Source organism: Ambystoma mexicanum, chromosome 9 (genome assembly GCF_040938575.1).
Source record: "Ambystoma mexicanum isolate Mex_15411 chromosome 9, UKY_AmexF1_1, whole genome shotgun sequence".
In the NCBI taxonomy this organism is placed as follows: domain Eukaryota; kingdom Metazoa; phylum Chordata; class Amphibia; order Caudata; family Ambystomatidae; genus Ambystoma; species Ambystoma mexicanum.
This window is the reverse complement of record NC_090931.1, coordinates 675929800-675951036: the sequence shown is the minus strand read 5'-3', so window position 1 is coordinate 675951036 and position 21237 is coordinate 675929800. Positions and strand designations below refer to the sequence as shown.

General features: G+C 45.1%; 1 protein-coding gene across 1 annotated transcript in view; it reads right to left on the bottom strand.

The window, feature by feature from the left end:
* Positions 1-7695: 7695 nt before the first annotated feature.
* Positions 7696-21237, bottom strand: part of LOC138488500 (cyclic nucleotide-binding domain-containing protein 2-like) — an 808593-nt gene continuing 795051 nt past the window's right edge. The window contains exons 12-13 of the mRNA XM_069615519.1: positions 15599-15762; positions 7696-8191 (exon numbers count right to left, since the gene is read on the bottom strand). Coding sequence (XP_069471620.1) covers positions 7861-8191; positions 15599-15762 — 495 coding nt within the window. The 3' untranslated portion in view covers positions 7696-7860. The remainder of the gene's footprint in view (positions 8192-15598; positions 15763-21237) is intronic.

Sequence of the window (21237 nt, the reverse complement as noted above, 5' to 3'; positions counted from 1 at the left end):
TTGTAAATGAGTCTTTGCTTCCTTGAAGGCTTGGGTTATTGTGGCATGTAAATGATCCACGGCGGGCATTTCAAGGCTTTGAGGGAATTCAAGGTCCGAAGTCCTGGGATGATGGCCGAATAGGGTATAGAAAGGAGTCTGACCCGTTCCAGAATGCACAGACTTGTTGTACGCGTATTCGGCAATCCATAGAATGTCCTTCCAATTACCCTCAGATTGAGGCAACATACACCGCAGATACTGTTCCAGGGTCTAGTTTGTTCTTTCGGTTTGACCATCGGTTTGAGTATGGTGGCTGGTGGATAATCACACATCAACTTGGGCCATTTGGCAACACCTTTTCCAGAAATGAGAAATAAATTGACTTCCCCGATCAGAAACCAATATGGATGGGAAGCCATGTAAACGAACAACATTTTCAAGAAATTCCTTTGCTAAGGTGGGGGCTGAAGGCAACCCCTTCAATGGGATAAAATGAGCCATCTTGGAGAAGAGGTCTACAATCACCAGGATAGTATTATACCCATGACTAGGAGGCAGGTCAGTTATAAAGTCCATTGATAAGGTGTGCCACGGTGCCGGAGGGATGTCGAGGGGCCGTAAAGGACCGGCTGGTTTTTGCTCCTGACTTTTATTTTGGGCGCACACTCCGCAGGTCATCACAAAGGATTTAATATCCTTTCGCCAGGATGGCCACCAGAAAAGCCGTTTGATCTTTTCCTCTGTTTTAGCGATGCCCGGGTGTCCTTCCATTAGTGTATCATGATAATGTGCTATAACGAGTTCTTGCAATTCCTTGTGAGGCAGAAATAACCGCCCTCGGAAATAGGGTAAATCATTATTAATGGAATAGTTTGAGCCTTTCTGGCTCCATTCTTGTAAAGCTGTAGCGTCGAAAAGCAATTTAACTCTACCTTGAACATCCTCAATAGTTTGAGAGGAGATTACACCCAAAATCCTCTGTTCGGGAATAATCGGAACTGGCTCTAGACTTGAGGCAATGTCACGCATTCCAATTCGAGATAGAGCGTCTGCCTTGCCATTCTTGCAACCCGGGCGATATGTGATTATAAAGTCAAATTCTGCAAAGAACAGAGCCCAACTGAGTTGACGAGAAGATTGAGCTTTGGCCGTTTTCAAGTATTGCAAGTTCCTGTAATCTGTAATCACTGTAACGGTGTGTCTTGCGCCGAGCAGGTAGTGACGCCAAGCTTTGAAAGCTGACTTAATAGCCAACAGTTCCTTGTCTGTGATTCCGTAGTTCACTTCAGGAGCCGAGAATTTCCTGGACCAAAAGGCTACGGGATGTAGTTGATTTGAAACTGGATCCCTTTGAGAAAGGACAGCCCCCATGGCTAAACTAGAAGCGTCGGTTTCCACAACGTAAGGGAGGTCCGGACGAGGATGTTTTAACACAGGTGCGGAGGTGAATTTGGTTTTTAGTTCCTGAAAGGCTTGTTCTGCCTCCTTAGACCACTCGAAGCGTCTGTTTTTTCGTAGGAGCATCGTGATGGGTTGAACCACTCGAGAAAATTCCGGGATAAACCTTCTGTAAAAATTGGCAAAACCTAGCATACTTTGAACTCCTTTCACAGAACTAGGAGACGGCCATTTGAGGATCGCATCCACTTTCCGTGAGTCCATTCGGACTTCTTTAGGTGTTTGGACGAATCCGAGAAACTCAACTTCTGTAACATGAAAAAGGCATTTTTCAAGTTTTGCAAACAGTTTGTGCTGGCGCAGTTTCTCCAAGACAGTTCTAACATGTTTTCGGTGATCGGATTCCGAGGAGGAGTACACCAGGATGTCGTCAATATATACAATGACACAAACATCGATGAGTTCTCGAAAAACGTCATTCATAAACTATTGAAAGGCAGCAGGTGCGTTGCACAACCCGAAAGGAATTACCTGGTACTCAAAGAGTCCATATTTGGTGCGGAAGGCAGTTTTCCATTTGTCGCCTTCTCTGACGCGCACCAGGTGGTAAGCTCCCCTTAAATCTAACTTAGTATAGATACAAGCATCTTTTAGCTGGTCAAGGAGCTCAGGGATCAAGGGCAGAGGATAACGATTCTTGACCGTTATCTGATTTAAGGCGTGGTAGTCAATGAAAGTTCTAAGGTTGCCTTCTTTTTTCGGTACGAAGAATAGAGCTGAGGAAGCAGGTGACTTTGACGTGCGAATAAAACCATTGGCAAGGTACTGATCCAAATACTGTTGCAAATGAAGCTTCTCCGGTTCAGTAAGGGCATAGATTCTACTACAAGGCGGTTGAGCATTGGGCACCAGGTCGATCTGACAATCATATGGCTGGTGAGGAGGTAAGGTGTTGGCCTGTTCCTTTTGGAAGACGTCTTGAAAGTCTTGATACTCAAAAGGTAATGGTACTGTTGTAGAGGTTACTGAGGCTAGACCCATCTGCAGATTTCCTGGATAACACTTTTGTGCACAATCAGGGAAGGTTATGCTCTTTGCTCGCCAGTCAATTTGAGGATTATGTGTTTCTAACCAAGGGATCCCTAAGATTACCTGAAATTGTGGAGCCTTGATTGCGTCAAACACTATGGTTTCCCGATGGCCATCTTGGCCAACCAGTGTCATTTCCGTGGTAGAGTGTGTTACCGGCCCGGAGGCAATTTCGGTTCCATCAATCGTGGTAATGACATCCTTGGTGGTTTTTGGACGGAGAGGGAGACCAATCCTGGAAGCCAATTCAAGGTCAACATAATTTCCAATAGCCCCACTGTCGAGGTAGGCTTTTATTCCGTGCAACTGTTGAGGCTGTTTTGGATCTATGAGGACCATTGGCATGATGAAATGCGAGGTCAAAGAGTCTGTCTTCACGCTCGGCAAGCGGACCTCTACGCTTGTGGGGCTTGGTCGTTTCCCGAATCAGGTTCTGGAAGATTACTGTCTGTGGCTCCAACCACCTTCTTAGGTGGTTTTACAGGGCAATCCCGCAGGAAGTGTCCAGAAGCTCCACAGTAAAGACATAATTGTTTTTGCCTTCTTCTTTCTCGTTCTTTCTGAGTTAGTGGTCCTTTAACTCCCCCAATTTGCATTGGCTCTGAAGCGTCGGTACCCTTGGGGCTTGTGTGGGTTTTGTTCAGAACTTGGGTTTCAAATCTGGACCAATCCGCTTTTCTATTCTGGAGTCTATGATCAAGTTGGACCACTAAGTCAATGTATTCTGCGCAGAGTTGAGGCGGGTTCACTATTTGAGCAAGAACGTCTTTTAGTTCTCCACGCAGACCTCGTGGAATAATGTAATTCTTTTATTCTCAGGCCACCCAGTCTCTACGACCAATCTGTTAAATGTGGCTATATAAGATAGGAGATTTTGGTTTCCTTGCCGCAAGGACAGAAGTTCGTTATCCAAGGCCTCACCCTGAGCGTGTCGAGCGAATAATCTTTCCATGCTTGCCTTAAAAGCCTTGAAAGTCCTGAAGGATTGGGTCATCTTGATTTACCAACGGAATCAACCAATCGGCAGCACTGCCGCTGAGATAAGATAGCACAAAAGCCACCTTGGTTTGGTCATTAGGGAAGGCCCCAGGTCTGCATATGAAATGTAAACGACATTGATTCATGAAAACGGCGTATTTCTTGGGATCCCCAGTAAAACGCTCAGGGGGGGCCAGAGGCATATTTCCTGGCAGGTTAATTTGCACCGGGTTGGTTGAAACCATCGGAGTGGAATTCATCCCGGAGCCGGGTAAAGGCGTTTGTCCTGCCTGACTCTGCAAAAGCTGTTTAGCCAAATCATCAGTTCGTTCTTTGGATAAGATTAGTTCCCTTCTAAGGGCGTTAGTTTCCTGGCGGGCGGCATGCACTTCTGCCCGTAATTCCCCCAATAATTGGGCCAGTTGGTCTGTCTCAGAAGTCTCCATGGCGCCTGGGTGGGAAATTATGGGTAGGCTTCGCGTTCTGTAACGCTCACCTGGCTCCCACTGAGGCGCTAGCGCGGCTGGGACTGCTGTGGCCTCTTCTGCAGAGATGCGTAAGACCCGGAAGATGGACTGGACTGGATTCCCCACCCTGGCTTTTCTGGCTCGGAGGAATATCCCACTGTGTGTGAAAAGGAAGGGTTAATAGTCTGCGGGTGATGTTCCGACCTCCCACTTCCCTTCTCTCCCTCCGTGAAACCCTTTTGGGATTCCCTGCGAAGACTCACCTTAGGGACCAAAATGACGAGCTCTCCATCCTGTTTCTGATTTTGGGGGGGCGCGTTGTGATTCCAGTTACTTCACTGGATTAATGAGTTTAAACTAGTTTGTCCATTCCCGTCGTACCGCAAATGTTTATGGCAAGTTTGGGTTTATATTCACTCATCTGTTCTTTTCTTTCGCAGGTGCTGGAGAAGATTCCGGGCTGCAGGCGATTTGGATGAAGCCAAATTCTGGTAAGAATTCTGATGAGATTCCTTTGTAGTTTTAAGTATCTCCTTTAATGTCCAATGTCTTTTTCCCCATAGGGGCCGGGGTACGGCAATGCCGGAGGTAAGGCGCCGACCCGAAAAGAGCTGTTGTGTCTCCCTTGCAAATGGGTAAGTCTTGAGTGAGCGTATTGCTAATGTTCTCACATGCTCTCACTAATACAATGTCTGTTTCTTTTCCCCTTAGGGGCCGGGTGCTCAGATGCCGAAGGTATGGCACAAACCCGAAGGCGGAGAGGGAATTGAACCACAGGTAAGTTCTACTTAGATTCGTGTTTCCCTTCTCACCTCTCTTTCTCCTTCCTTCCAATAGGTGCTGGATGGCGGTGGAAGCTCCGGATGGACGTCGCAGGACTCGAAAACGCCACGTGCAGGTGAGTGAAATGCAGCGTGCTGCGCGCGACGCGAATCGCTTTTAAAATGTTTGCCTTCTTTGCAGGATCGTCGGCGTGCAGAATCCGGAGTGCAGATATATCAGGTAAGGTTCTTGTTTTCACCTGTTCTCTTCCGTTTTCTTCTTTAGGTGTTTCCAGGATGCTGGCAGGCGTGATGGAGGACCAAGGCAGGAGCAGGCACGGTGAGCGTCCAGCTGCTAAGTGCAGAACAACGCGAAGCGTGGTCTGCTGCTTGGGTGTGGCTTAAATAGCCTTTCAAGTAGTTCCAGGTATGTATTCTTCCCCCAGAAATATGTATTCCTCCACCAGTCACACCCTAGAGATCAAGTAGTCCCTAGAAAAATAGTTCCTTCCAGTCTTGGAAGTTGCAGCATGGTCTGCACAGGTAAGTTTACACCAAGCACTACTCCCAACCTACTTCTGTATGAGCCTGGCGCCGATGGCGCCAGGACTGATGTCCCCTATGAGCCTGACGCCAACGGCGCCAGGACTGAGTCCAAAGGGCCCCCATCTGGGGCTGCTGGGACTTTCCTTGAATGCATGGTGTCTGTCTCTGAGGGTGCCGGCCCTGGTTTGGCTCCTTGGAGGCAGGCATCATGACAGCATTCTCTAGCCAGGTAACAACAAAGTGTCAAGGGATGATGTTTACTTGTCTGAGACCTAGGGTTCAGCGAGCTCAAGCAGGTCTAGGCTGTAATCATTGATCATTTTGTGAAGTAAAGAGGCATTTTTGGGGCATATCTCATGTTTATGATGCTAAAGTTACCACACTATCATTCTGAGGAGGGGGATAGTATCTGAGGTGGCCATTCAGAGGAGACAGGCTACGGTGGTATCATTAATAAAAGAACGGGACTGAGGCTGAGTGCGCTGGATAATGGTCATTGTAGTGCTACATGAACTAATTTGGTTAAGCTGGATAAGAGGGCTAACCTGGGATACTGTGGTTGGAAAGTATTACTCTTGAAATGCAATTTGTGAATTGGTTTTTGAAGATCAGGGGGTGATGTATAGTAGGAGCAATCCTATTGGGGTTGGTTCAGGTGGGCAGTGAATTCAGGTCTAATGTGGGGATCTGGGTGATATGGTGCAATGTGGTGAGCAGGTGGTAGGGAGATTGCTGTAAGTGTGGCAAGTCTAGGGAAGATTAACTCAAAGGAAAAGCAGCACCCTAAAGAAAGCGAGGGCATTATGGTAAGGCCAGTTTGGGGGGAGGGGTCCTTTTGGTTGTTCCAAACATTTGAGCAGTGACCTCTGTTGATGGGGCTGGTAGTCTGTTCTGTGTTTAAGAGACATCAAGAGCCATTTCAAAGGTGCAGTTGCATAGGGCATGCTTTTCTGAAAACAACTTCTGGCTGTTGCATCTTTCACAGAAGATGAGTTTGAACTTTGGCATCAATTTCCAAACTCAGAAAAAAACTATTTCTCACGTTTTGATAGTTTGAGTGCAATATCCATACAGATGGTAAAGATAGACCAAAAATACAGGCGATTTTCAATTAGACCTGTCCTTAATTTCCTTGAGTGGAAACTAGCCCCCAAATTACTTTATGGAATGGAACTTTCCCTGGAAACTGCTGTAAAATGGTAAGACACACTAGAAGCACTTATGTGGCATCGCCTTTTAAAGATTCCCAATGTAATACCAATGGCCGCAATAAGATTCAAATTGGGTCTTCTTTCCCTTTGTTCCCGTGCCCAATGGAGACTGTTATCATTGTTGCGGAATCTTATTTCTCCAATTTCTTCTTCTCTATATGAAGAGATGAAAATCTGCATGGATCATGTGGATCTGAATGGTGGGGCAATTAATTTGGTTTGCCAGATAAAATTGACTTGCAATGAATTACTGGGTGATTTAAATGTGGATATAGAGACTGTGCTCTGTAACCCGGATAAGGTTAAAAATACTCTTTATGACAGAGACTGGATAAATACTACCAACTGTTTTTACGGATATCACTCTTTGCCCCATCTCGCCCATGAACACAGAAAAGACACACAATTTCAGCCTTTCTACTGCAGTTTCCTAACCTTTATTATGGATCAACTTTGATGAGACTGCAGAGGAATTTGTTGTCAACCAAAGACGTTCTCTTGAGAAGAGGAATGAAAAAAGTGAGTGAGGCCCACTGCAGATTTTGTTTGGAATCAGAATCAGTTGAAACAATAAAACATTTGGTATTGCATTGTTGCGCGCTCAATACCCTGAGAATAACCTACCTGGGGACATCGTTTGGAGTAATGAAGAAAATCTATGGAGACGATCTATGGAGACGATGCTTGGGCAGTGAATTAACCTCAGATGGGTTGGCTTTGTCGGCTTTTATAAAATCACTTGAGTTGAACATTCTAACGGATAGCTCTGTAGTTTGCCTATTATATGATCCTATAGTCTATTTTTGTGTGTATTTTTGAAATCAGATTTTATGTTGGGAGCACTTTTTTAGTATGGGCAGTATATTTGTATTGGACTAAGGCCCTGATTTATAAGTTATTATTTTAGGAGTGCAATTAATTTAAAGTTCTCTCGATTAATGAGTTGTATAATTTGCCCACCGTTGACTGCGGAATAATGTCATTATTGTATAATGTTTTTTAAACTTTGCTAATGTGATTATACCGCTGTAAACGTTTTTTTAACCAAACACAATAAAACATTTTTTTTTTTAAAGTTATTTTGTGAGTTCGAACTACTACATAGCGGCAGGTTGTGAAATTAACTGCCTTTAGTTTTGCTCAAACAAAAGCAACTACATGGTTGAAAAACAGGAGAGAATTAGTGAGTGTAGACATTGTGCCAGCATATAAAGTTGCTTGCCTCTTTTGTTTCTGAAAAAATCTACATGGTTGTAAAACAATAGTGTTGCGTCTTTTTTTAATTATGCAATCTATTGTGAGTCTGGTCTCATTGTCATTCAATAGCAGGCCCACTGTGCTATGGATTGAGGACATCTTATGCAAGAGATATCTAACATGCTACAAGTAAAGTATGGTGAAAATGAATTGGCAAAAGGCTCTTCCTGCTCACTTTAGTAAGTGTGGCACTCTGGTTCCTGGGATGTTGATGCCATGGATCAGCCTGGTGTCGACTCCTGGTAGACTTTCGGCTCTGCCTTTGCCCTTCCAAATTAAAGGGATGAAATAGGACCCCTGCCTGTGCTTTTGGGAGGCAGAAAGCAGGTCTAACATTCCAGCTTGATTAAGGTCAATGGAGAACTGTATGAAGGAATGAGACTCGCTTTTTGTGTCTCTTTTTGATGTCGCAGGTTTGCATTCCATCAGCATTTCCAACAGATCTTTCTTAAATATTTTCCAGCGGTTCTGTTCCAGAAATATCTGGCAAAGCTTATCATCCCTAAAAGGTAGCAAATGAGGTAGTCAATATTTTACACATCAGAACATTCACTATGTGATAGGTTAGAGAAGTAATAATATTTCATTATCATGAATATTATTTATAAGCAGTGTCTGTTCAACCAACATATTAAAGTAGGTATCACTCAGTATGGAGGCTGGGGGGTCAATGGATAACTATTCAACAAGCATTCAACAGCTGGAGTGACATAGCTTATGTGAAGAGGTTGACACATATTGTTCCTTATTAACTCGTTCATCAACAGCCTATCTCCTGGGGGTTGGCAGGAGAAATTATTCTTCCAACAGGATCAATGTGTGAACCCTTGAACCCACAATGTGTCCTCAAAATGTACTTCAATGTGTGAACCTCTTCACAACCACGTGTAAAACCCTTGTTATGACACGTGTACTATTCCTTATTATGTGGATCCAGGGATTGGACTTCATCCCGATCCTATCTTGTCATTGAGGAGTTTGTGAGATGGAATACAACACACTAGTAAAAGAATGATAATTTCAACAATAAGTATTTGAAACACCAGGAAGAGTGCAATAAACACCAATACAGCCAGATTAGCAGTAAAGAGACCTTTCTCTTCCTACTCATTTTTGCTTTTGGCTGCCACCTCCAATGCCTAACTGTGTACAAAGTGTGTAAAGGCTGAAAAGAAGTACAAATGAATAGCTTCAAAGAGCGCACTGTTCAACATTCAGGTGCCATGAGATTTCACAGTTTAGAACTACTGCATGGCAATCTATTCAGGGCTCCAAGCCAAATCCCCACATTGGCTACAATATGCACAGAACCATGCTGTCTCTTTCATATTTGACCTGAAAAATGTTCACCACATCTCACCATGTGTGAATTCTCTACAGCTTACTGATTCAAGAATCTGCCTAAATGATTCAATCATAGCAGTTTCCTGGGCATCGTGCTGAACTACCTCAGTAGAGTGTTCACACTACGCCAGCTGACCAGATGTCAGAGGTGGGGTCCCGAAAAAACATGGTGGTCATCCGCCTGTCAATGTAAACATTTTCGGGCTTGATCTATATACTATCCCTCCATGCCTCCTTCACACCGCCACTCTGGCCAAAAATGACCAAGTTTGGAAGAGCCAAGAAGACCCACCTTCTCAGCGTATTCCACAGTTCCTAGATCACTGATCTTTTCTTGAACTATCCAACATTTGCCCTCACCACTATACCCTCACACTGCTCACATTTTGGTGTTTGGAAGTGACCAATTAGCGCCATGAGAGGTGAACTAAATCTCTTAATAAATCAATTTAAGTATGTGTAGTGTTGTTAGAAGAAGCTTGCTGTAATTGGGCAGGAGCCTCTTGGCTGTAACAAGAGTTCATATTAAGCCTTTCGGGGATTTGTTTGTATATGATTGGCGCTCAGCTGTTTTGGGGGGTTAGGTGAGGTAACGTAGATCATGCACACAATTCGGTTTCCACAGAAAATACAGTACGTCATAGGTAGGTAGGCACACACTAATTTGGGATATAAACAGATGCTATAATTTTCTAGACAATGTTGTTGAAACATCAGTTTGACTTGAAGCACCCACTTTTTTTTTTACAAGAAACCTCTTGCATGATAGGATCCTCCATTCCTACTCAACCAACTGTTACTGGTGTAGGGCACATTCCAAAGCAACCTACTGGTGGCTGGCTTATGCTCGTGATGGCGAGGAGTGCAAAGGGGAGCAGACTGAGGAGCATTCAGTCACTCATGCGGCTGCAAATGGAACATTTGACTCGAGCAATCAACTCAGGTGGAATGTAAAATGTATCCATTGACTAACGTGGTAATAACACACTCCAAATGCAAAGAGAACAATATTGCTTTCCGGCCCTTACATGGACTTACCAAGCTTGCTTTTGGACTTACCAATTGCTAATGCAGTGGCACTAATCAGTTACATCTAGAGGTGATGGCATTCCACAGTCAAATGTTTGCTTTTGTGCAAATGTAGAAAGACTACATAAGCCTAAAGCAACATTTGTTCTCCTTTCCTATTCGAAGGACTGGAAGACTTTGAAGCAAAGGGTCATCCATTATTTCTTACATCTACTTACTGAAATGCAGTAAAACCCACCAATGTACATATTAACATTCTATGTCAAGATCGGAGGCAAGCATTATGCCTTTCTCCCGTTCATTATGTTGACGAGGGCCCTAGCAAAAGTTCACCGGGAGCGAGCGGAGGTAGTGATGGTGGCGCCGCTTTGGAAATCGCAGGTGTGGTATCCGATTCTGATGGAACTTTCCTCAGATTTCCCGAGACTGATTCTGTGGGAAGTGGACCTCCTATGCGACCAGAGAGGGCAGGGACATCCCTTAGTTGAGAGAGGAGCCCTACAGCTGCTTGCATGCAGGATTTCAGGAGACGATGGAACGTGCTGGGCCTTTCGAGAGAAGCTGCAGATTGTATGAGAGATTCATGGGCCCCCTCCACACTTAGGAGCTATGATGCCGCATGGGCCAAATGGGAGAAATGGTGTGCACAGCAATGTATTCATTCCATTTCAGCATCTGTAGTTCACATGCTCAATTTCCTAGTAGAAATGTCAGTTAGTGGGAGAGCTTTTCACATGCTGGGAGTGTATCGATCAGCAATCTCTGCGGGGCACGAGAGATGTGAAGGCCAACCTATCGGGGAACACCCATAGGTAGTCAGATTACTGAGTGGTGTAAAAAGGTGCAAAACTCCGGTTCCCAAGTACTCAGTGTCGTAGGATGTCGAAGTGATATTCCGCTTCTTTAAGCAGTGGCCGGATAACAAGCTTTTGTCAGTGCAGCGCTTGTCTGGTAAACTAGCTATGCTTTTGTGTTTGGTTTCATGCAGGTGAGTCTCCGATGTGAAAGCTTTAGAGGTTAACAGAAAGGTTTTCTATCCAGAGGGAATAGCTTTCCAGATTGTACAGAGGACTAAGAGTGCGTCTACAGTCATTTCATATCCTTATTTTCCAAGCAACTCCAAGTTGTGTGTAGCGCGTTGCATTAAAGAGTATGAGAGAGTGACAGAGGACGTTAGGCAAGTGGGGGTTCAGCAGCTGCTGATAGCTCGTAGGAAGCCTTTTCATGCGATAGCTACAGCCACCATAGCCAGGTGGGTTAGAGAAGTTATGTGTTGGGCAGGAATAGATCTGAACATCTTTGGGGCCCACTCAGTCAGGGGGGCTATGGCATCCAAAGCTTTTGTGGCAGGAGCTTCTTTGCTTGATATATTGAAGGCAGGAGACTGGTCTTGAGAGTCTACATTTAAGATGTTTTACTTCAAGCCAGTCTCTACTGTAGCTAATGTGGTATTAGAAAGCCTTGAACAAGCATAATGCTCGACTCCGGTCTTGACTTAGAATGAAGATTACCCAGGCTATTAGCGCTGGTAGTCTTGATTCTATTAAACACACAGAGGCAAGCATTATCCCGCCCTTGTACGCAGGGGGGATAGCAAAATGATTTGTTGTTGCTATTTATTCTGTCTCATGTATAGGCTTATGTAGCCGGCGACTGCGTATTCCCACCCTAATGATGTGTTTTTGGTTTGGTCCTAGGAGACGAGACCAAGAGTAGCTGAGTGGGACGGTGGCTCATAACTAAAGAAGCTGGAGCGGAGGAGTCGGCTTGGAGTTGGAATTGGTCGAAAGCAGTTGCAGTTTCTCATTGAGAAAGTTGAGGGATTTCACTGTTGTTACAGTTTTCAAGGCATCAAAGAAAGAGGAAGGAGTTCAGGCAGGATGTGAGGCATAGACCGTGCTGGCCCAGTATTGGTGCTTGGACAGAGGTTAAAACTACAGGAACACTCAGGAATTTTGGGGATTGGTAGTCCCAGATGATGGTAGTTTTGTGGACTGTTTCTGGAGTTTTTTCTGTTTACTGTTTAAAAGAAGAAAAGAAAAAGAAATGTTTTTGTTAAAACAGATGATTTAAAAAAAAAAGCTGCTATGAAAAGTGGCATTAAAGAGTTTTAAGCTGCAGCGCCCCTCTCTGAACTAAGGGATGTCCCTGCCCTCTCTGGTCGCATAGGAGATCCACTTCCCACAGAATCAGTCTCGGGAAATCAGAGGAAAGTTCCATCAGAATCGGAAACCACACCTGCGATTTCCAATGCGGTGCTACCATCACTACCTCTGCTCGCTCCCGGCAAACTTTTGCTAGGGCCCTCGTCAATACACTGAACGGGGGAAAGGCATAATGCTCGCCTCCATGTCTTTAATAGAATCAAGACTACCGGCGCTAATAGCCTGGGTAATCTTCATTGTCATTGCTGATTCTTTCGCTCCTCTGAGTTCTACCTCGACTATGGGTTATTTTGCAGAGCCTTAATAATATTTTTCAGTGTGCATTTTAAGGACCTCATGGTGGCAACAGTAAAGACCGACACAAGTGATCACAGTTCAAGGGTGTTTATTAAACTTTATAAATGGGTGAGAAAAACACCTAATCTAAACCTAAATGTAAGATGGGAGCAAGCTACGACCATCAAATAATAATAAGGCAGTCCTAGTGGCGTCTTGTCAAATCAAAAGGGCTATACTAAAAAAAACTATTGTAACCGCTAAGTTACAAAATAGTGTGGGATAATGTTCATCAGAAAATAAATAAGTGTTCTCAAAATGATAAATCAGGATGGTATGGCTGGGGTCTCCCTTCCCCACGTTTTTAGCACAGAACAAGGCGGGACAGCTGAGCACAGCACACTCCTGGCCCTTGCCAGCACGAGGTTACAGTTTGGTTCTGAAATATCAGGGCCTTCTGTGGGTAGGTCTCTTTCTCACAAAGTCTCTTGCCTAAGAGGACCTGATGTGTTACAATCCACAAAAACAAAAGTAAAAGTTCCTTCAATAAATCTTCATGGGGAGATTACTCTTCACCTTAGGATCCCTCTCTGCTGGGCTACGATCCCTCGTACCATGTGGCCTCCCTCCATTGGGTTCACTATGACCTTTCATTCACAATGTACTATTCAAGAGTCTCAATGGGCCTCATTCTAAGTGTGCCTGTCCGGTAACAACGGTGCCGGTAAGCCTACCAGCTCTGTGGTTACCGGACTGGCACGATATGACTCTGCGGGTGAGTGTCGTCCTGCCCGCCAGGGTCTGACCTGGCGGGCAGAGCAGCACCCGCCTGCAGAGTTTCACAGAAGCGCCCACACCGTCAATGACGGTGCCGGCACTTCCGTGGTCCCCATTCCCATTGAGTCCTACGGGACTCAATGGGAATGGGGATTTACATTTACTGGCGCCTGACATATCGGAATACCAGGGTCATAATACCCCAGTGTTACCGGGAAGTCAGGCGCCGGTAAACATTGTAATTCCGGCACCAAACTGCCGGTTTTACCAGCACGGTTACCGCCGGACTTTTTAATGAGGCTCCATGTCTTTTTAAACAACCATTCACAGCGGACAACCCTCAGCCAGGTACACTCTTGTCGACACAATGTTCATGGGTGTATCCCTATTCACCTTGATTCGCAGGCATCTCTCAGCCGGGTTCACGTTTGCCAAACACACAGTTCACTTAGCTTTATCAATATGCGGGATTCACTCTCCTTAGCTTTCCCCTTGGCATCCCTCCGTCGGGTTCACATGGACATTTTAACATATGACTTGCTCATTTTCATCAGAAAGCGGGGTTCCCTTCCCCTAGCTTTCTCTTGACATCCCTCTGTCGGGATCACACTTGCCACAGTTCACAATGTTCTCTGCAGACTACTTAGGTTCCCTTCTTACCTAAGTTCAGGTCTCAGCCCCCAGTCAGGCTTTTGTTAAAGCCCCCAGCTAAGCTACACACAGTTCTGGTAACACACCTTACTTTGCTTTCCTTCTTGTCAACGTGTCAGAGACGTTTGATTGTACAAGGGGTTTGACTTGATCCCTGTATGACCCCTCTGACTCCTTACACCGGCCTCTCCAAGGGCCTTCTGGTACTGGCAGTTTCAACAAAGGGGACAAGCCAGAGTCCTTCGAATGAGCGCTCATGTGGCGCCTGACCACTCTGCAGCTGGTCCTTCAGTGTACTTTCTTTCAATTTTAAACACACAAGTTCTTTGTTCAAAAAGTTCATACAAAGTTGCCGTTTGCAACTTTGGGGGGAACACTGTCCGTTTTGCTCTCTCCGACTCACCGGCTATGCTGAACCCGTTGGCTTGTCTTGCCTCTGGAATCAAGTACGGCACCACGGTAGCAAGCGTGCCGCCCTGCCTGGGTTATCAATGTGAGAGGCCCCTGTGCACCATTGACATCTGTTACACCACACGGCAGCTGTAAATCCTGGTCTTATGATTCTTTTCAGGGAGGCTTTGCCGGTCTGGGTTGAAAAGGGCAAGGGCACTTCCCTCCTTGTCATCCTCTCAGGTCTCGCCGTCTTTCTTCTCCGTTTGAACTGCCGGCTCGGAATTACTGCTTCCTCATGCGTTTGGCCTTGCTCGTAGTGTGCTTTTGTGGTCTGCCTTTTATCTCTGTGGAGAAGGGAAAGGGCTGTCAGGTTCGCGTAGTTATTATCAATTGCCTGACTCTGCCTGACCCTGGTGTTGGGACATGTCAGGTAAATGGCTCGGGTGTTAGTCCGTTGTCTGTCACAGTGTAGGAAAGTGTTTGTGTTGGAAAAGGGGGGGGGTGTGGCTTCTACATATCCTACGGGGTAGGAAGGGGAACAGGTGTTAATGGGAAGGGGGCACCACGTCTCAACCTTCAGTGTCCCACCTCCACTCCCCGAAGACCCCTCATCCAGGTGATCCTCCCCACTGGTCCACCCCCAGGAACTGGATCCAATACTGATGGCTGTGTCCTGGCCACCTGGATGATAGATCCCGGGGACTAGCAAGTGAGACACCTTCAGGTTAATCACAGCATACAGATACCTTGTTGGGGATTGAAATCCGTGCTACCGCTCTGGAAAACTCAATAATATAACAAGGGAGGAACCTGTTACCAAACCTTGCAGTTTGCAGAGGGCTAAGCACAGTGCAGATAGGTGGGCTTGGTGTAATTGAGGGGCATGGGTGTGGCTGCTGTGTGTTACCATAAAGCATGAGTGGAATGTATCCTAGTAGAAACCACATCTACCTCAATGATTTACTCACTAGTCTACCTATAACATGTGTTTTGACCATGCTTTCTTTCATTCCCTGCAAAGTGGGATAAGCTGATAGGAAGGCTGGCCACGACCTCTTAAAAGCAATGTCTGCATTCTCCAACCATACCACCTGTCTCCAACCCTTCCAACCTTCTAGAGGCCGTGCCTTTTGATGATATTCTCTTATTTCACCTTTGGTTGGTTCAAATCCAATTCCCTGGGCTAAGCACATTGTATACTGATAATCTCCTTAACAGTTAAGAGCCAGCGGGTTGTTACTATGCCAGGATTTAACTGCACTAAGGGTACGTACGTCGGGAAGGCACGCTCCATTCTGCCTACACTGGATATAGTTGTGGCATCGACTAACTCATCAAACTTCTCCCTTTTCAGCTTAATTATCTCAGTTCCTTTACTGACCAGCACCATCCTGCGCTTGTCCTGGTAGCGATGGGGTATTAGATGCTGGTGAAGACCCTGTGAAAGGCAAATAGCAGTTATATGGACACATACACATAGCTGTACATACAAAAGAAATGTATAAAAACAATGTCATCCACAAAATTGAAATGTTTTCACTTTTACACGATTGTTTGTTTAAGATCATTATTGCAGCATAATGTTTGCCTTATAACACATGTATTGACAAATATCAACAATTGGGCTACTACACAATCTTAATTTCAATCTCAGATGTTTGAACATATCAAGCATTGTAGCAATTTTTGTATCTGATAATTATGTTTAATGTGTAACATGTATAACTGTTTCTGTGTGTTCCTTTTGTGTTCAAAATGTAAATAAAATATGTATTTAAAAAAATGTGTCACAAGATATGCCTTTTCACAATTCCTAACTTATTCATCTCCATAGAACAACTTTCTGCTGGAAAATGTTCATAGGCTACCTTGGTTTTCAGCCGCCCCAGTATCCATCCTAGCAATGAGTATCAAAGCAAGGGGAGCTGTAGGAAACCCCATGACTGAACATATTTCTTTCTATCCCTTCCGCATCTACAGACCTTTTCATGTATGATGATTCTTTTTTCCTCATCGTCACTTAGCAGAGTTTCCTGTCTCTCGTTCGCCAACTCTTTTCCACTCAGAGCATCAGAAAAAGTGGAGTTTACATTTTTGAGATTATGGATGTGGCAAGTGTAGTCAAAGAAAAGGGTCTCTCTGAAGATGATGGTGCTTAAAGCCATAGGTCTTGCCAGAATAATGGCGACGGGACAAACCAAAGAGGTGCCAGTACCACTCAAGGGCTTTCCAGTACATTGCATGTACACTAGCTATAATGAATGGCATGCCTTGATGCAGGAAAATCGGCATAACTAATTTCTGCGGGACTGGATATTAGATGAAAAGAAAGTAAACCTAAAATGCACGCTTGAAGCTAAAAACCTGCCAAAAACACTGAGCTGTTTGTTTATTCTGATTAGTATGAAGTGGTATTGGATAGAAACAATGCCCTAGTATAAAGGGGATTAATGGATTCCAATGAAAAACTGAAATCCAAGTTAAGGATCTGATATCATGGGGCACATTAAAAATATAAAAAATTACCTTCACAGTGATTCAGGTTCTCTTAGTCCAGGCTCTCCCTCCTTCCCAACTGGTTGGGAACATCTGCAACCACAGGCGGGTCGAAAAAGCTGGCTGCAAAAGACAGCTGTAACTTTAAGAACTTTGAAGGGGTAGAGCCTACGTCACGCATGCATCCCTCTGAATGCTGGGCCCACACCTTACCCCTACGTCACCAACGTTCCACAACCAGTTCCTGTGGTTCCGCCGATGGCAGGACATTTTAGTATATGCTTACTGTAGGGGATGGCTGGGTGGGTGTTGTGAAGGAGGGAGAGCCTGGGCTAAGAGAACCTGAATCACCATGAAGGTAATTTTGTATTTCTCTTTCATCCTGGCTCTCCCTCCTTCCCATCTGGTTGGGACCAGACCAAAAAGACTTAGAATAAGTAAGGGCGGAGGAAACAGTATGTACTGAATTCAGGCTAACAAGTTGCGGAGAACCTCTTGGCTGAATTTTGCATCATTTCTAGAAGATGTATCCCTAGCATAATGCTACAAAAAGCAAGTAGGGTAGCCCAGGTAGCTGCTTTACATATGTCTACAATGGGAACATGCCTGGTAAAGGCTACAGGTGCTGCCTTGGCTCTAATGGAATGAGCCTGAAGTCTATGCAGAGTCGAAAACCCTTTCATATCATAAGCCTTGGAGATACAAGAGACAACCCATCTAGCGATGGAAGCTTTAGCTGCCGTATTGCCAGGAGAAGGACCCCCGTAAGTAATGAAGAACTGGCCTGCTTTTCTAAATGGTTTCAGCCTTTCTAGATAGAATTTTAAAGTTCTTGCAACATCTAGATTATGTAGAGTCTCTTCGGCCTCAGAAGCATGCGGTCTAGGAAGAAAAACAGGAAGATATATTTCCTGGTTTAAATGAAATTTCAGAATCCACTTTGAGTAGAAAGCATGGGACCGCACAGAGGACAACTTTGTTCTTATGGAACACTATCTATGGTTCCTTTGAGGAGAGAACCTGTAGCTCTCCAATCCTTCTAGCCGAAGTAATGACTACTAAGAATGCCGTTTTCCAAGTTAGAAATTCTAATTCACATGAAGCCATAAGCTCGAATGTTTTTTGAATTAGGACTGATAAGACCACGTTGAAATCCCACTGAGGTGGAGGTTCACGAATAGGGGATGTAAGCATAGAAGGCCCTCAAAGTACCTTTCAATGGCTTTGTTGGAAAGAGAGAAAGACTTATGTTTTCTATTCAGGTAAACACCAATAGCTGATAAGTAATGTTTGCACATGTCTACTTTGACACCAGTGGAAACTAGATAACACATGAAGGACATGACATTATTAATAGAAGCCTTTTAGAAGATTGATGTCTTGGTCCAAGGCTCAGTGACAGAACCGTAACCATTTGCCACGATATTGTTTCTTAGTAGAAGCTTTTCTAGAAGCTGACATGATGGTTATATTTTGCTCTGACAAATGTAAGTGGGAAAAGGCTAGTTTTTCAGGAACCAAGCCTTCAAGTTCAGCAATTGAGGGAAGGTGTGAAGGACCTGCCCTTTCTGTTGAGTCAAAAGATCTCTCGATGATGGGAGATCTAATTTGGAAGTCCCTGCTAACTCCACGAGGTCTCTAAACCAAATCTGGCGAGGCCAGAATGGGGCTATTAGAATCATTGTCAGATTCTGTGACATTTTAAATTTGAGTAATATTTTGTGAATCAATGGAAGAGGGGGAAACGCATAAAGTGTTAAGTTCAACCAATCCAGATATAGAGAATATGCCAGGGATTGAAGACCTTGACCTTGCCTTGAGGCAAGCTGAGGACATAGAGAATTGTGCTGGTTGGCAAAGAGGTCTACTGATGGATGGCACCACTTCTGAAAGATCATGTTTGCTACTGATGGTTTCAGCTCCCACTCGTGCGGAGCAGATTGTAACCTTCTTAGTTCGTCTACTAGAACGTTCTTGTTTCCCTCCAGATGGGCCGCCAACAAGAAATGTGATTCTGAATGGCCCAATAACAAATCTTCTCTGCTAGGAGACACAGGGGAAGGGAACGAGTGCACCCCTGGTTGTTGATATAAAATATTGCAGTGGTATTGTCTGTTAGAATTTTGGCCTCCTTTCTTTGAAGAGAGGGAAGAAATGATTTCAGAGTGAAAAATATGGCTCTTAGTTCGAGGACATTTATTTTGTTCTTCTTTTCCTGAGAGGACCAAAGACTGTGAGCTGTAAGACTTAGACAACGGGCTCTCCAACCGGACTCCGAAGGGTCTGTTGTTATCACTATTTGGTGATGAGGAGGCTGAAAAGGAAACCCGATTAACAGGTTCTCTGGGGAGTGCCACCAGAGTAGTGAGTCCTGAACTTGTTTTGGAATTTGAATTTTCGTTTCCTGGGATTGCAACAGCTGGTTCCAGTTGCGAGCAAGATGCCACTGCACCGTTCTCATATGGAGCCTTGAAAAGGGAACTAGGTTTATGCAAGAGGCCAGAAGCCCCAACAGCCTTTGAAACCACCAAGCTGTCAGAATCTGGTGTGTATTGAACTTTACAATGGTTTGTTGAATAGCTTCCACCCTTTCCAGGGATGGGAAGGCTCTGTGTAGAGTAGTATCTATAACTGCTCCTTCTATAACTGCTTCTAGGAATTGGATCCTTTGTGAAGGGTTGAGCTGGGATTTTGTCACATTTATGGAAAACCCCAGGTTGAAAAGAGCATGGCAAGTTAATTGCATCTTCTGAAGCAATTCCTCTGGGGACCGGGCCTTGAGAAGCCAGTCGTCTAGCAAAGGGTATAGATGTACTGCCCATAACCGGGGGTAGGCTGTCACTGACCCCAGAACTTTTGTGAAAACTCTGAGAGCTGAATTTAGACTGAAGGGAAGACATGTGAACTGGTAATAAGACCTTCCGATGGTGAACCTCATGAACTGACAGTGATGTTTGTAGATGGGGATGTGAAAATAAGCATCCTGTAGATCTACAGATGCCATCCAATCGATGAGGAGAAGCCAGGATCTGAGGAATGGTCACCATGTGGAAGGTTTTGATTGACAGACATTGGTTGAGGTCTGAAAGGTCCAAAATTGGACGGATCCCGCCTGATTTCTTTGGGATCAGAGAGTAATGGGAGTAGAATCCCTGACCTAATTCCTCTTGAGGAACCAACTCTATCACTCCGAAGGAAAAGAGTTTTTGGATCTCTTCCAGGAGATCCGGGGAGGATTTTTGGAGTGTCGGAGGAGAGGATGGTGAAATAGCCGGAAGGGCAAGGCGGCAACCATGCTGAATAATATTCAGAACCCATTCCTCGTGAGTAATGGTTTTCCAAAAGGGAAGAAGGTTGGAAAGCCTTCCTGCTACCGGGGATGTATGCTCCTTGATGATAGTAGGAGCAAAAGGTCTGTACATTCCCGGAAGGGAGTCAAATAGACTTCTTTTGCTCTTGAACAGAATTTGAGGAAGGGGAAGGTCCCGACTTAAGACTTGGTGTCACGCACACATCAAAACAGCATACAGCCTCACACTCACCACAGCAGGACACTAGCAACAGACATGCAGCACCTGATTCCCTCCACAGGGTTGAGACGCGCCTTAATGATGTCCAGAGGGCTCGGTGCTCTCCCACGACGCGGAAACGATTACCTTGGTGACTCTGGTCGTAATGGCAGTTGCCATGGAGACAGTACAGCAATCATCGCCTACGGAGTGGTCCTCACGTGACGCAGGTATGCTCACGTGAACAACCAACCCTGGTGCGGACCTGCTCACATCAAAGTGCTCCCATGGCAACAGTGTAAAAGGACGCCGGTTGTTGTGCGCCGGGCTTCTCAGCTGTGATACATTCCGGCAAGTGGCGCTTTTTGGTTTCGTGTTTCTGGACTTCGACCCTTTGGATTAGTGTTTCAGATCTTCTTGCTGCTTGACCCCCGGCTTCAGCGTTCCTTGTCTCCTGGATATTCTGAACTGCTTGACTCCTGCATTGCCTTACGGACTGCCTTACTGTTCAGATTTTGCTACGATCCCCATCCTGGAACTCTTCTGCTTTCAGCCTAGTACCCTACATTCATTGGTACCACGAAGGCTTCTTCTTGCTATAATTGGGGCCATCCTTCTGGAACTTTACACTTGGGTGACTACCCTACCAGTGCCTTTGGGACTTATTTCAACTGGTCCCTTCTGGTGACTTTGACATTTCAACATCTTGGGAACAAGTCTTGCATCGACAAGATGGGGGGACAGGCTCACCTACCTCTCCAGGTATACATCTCCCATGTAGACTTATGGTAGGTGCCCTGTTATTGTTCTTATACCACATAACTGGTTTTTCCGTATTGCACTGTTTAACCCTGTTTCCATTGCAGCTACCTGGGAACCTGGTGCTCTTATTCCAGTCACCTGTGGCC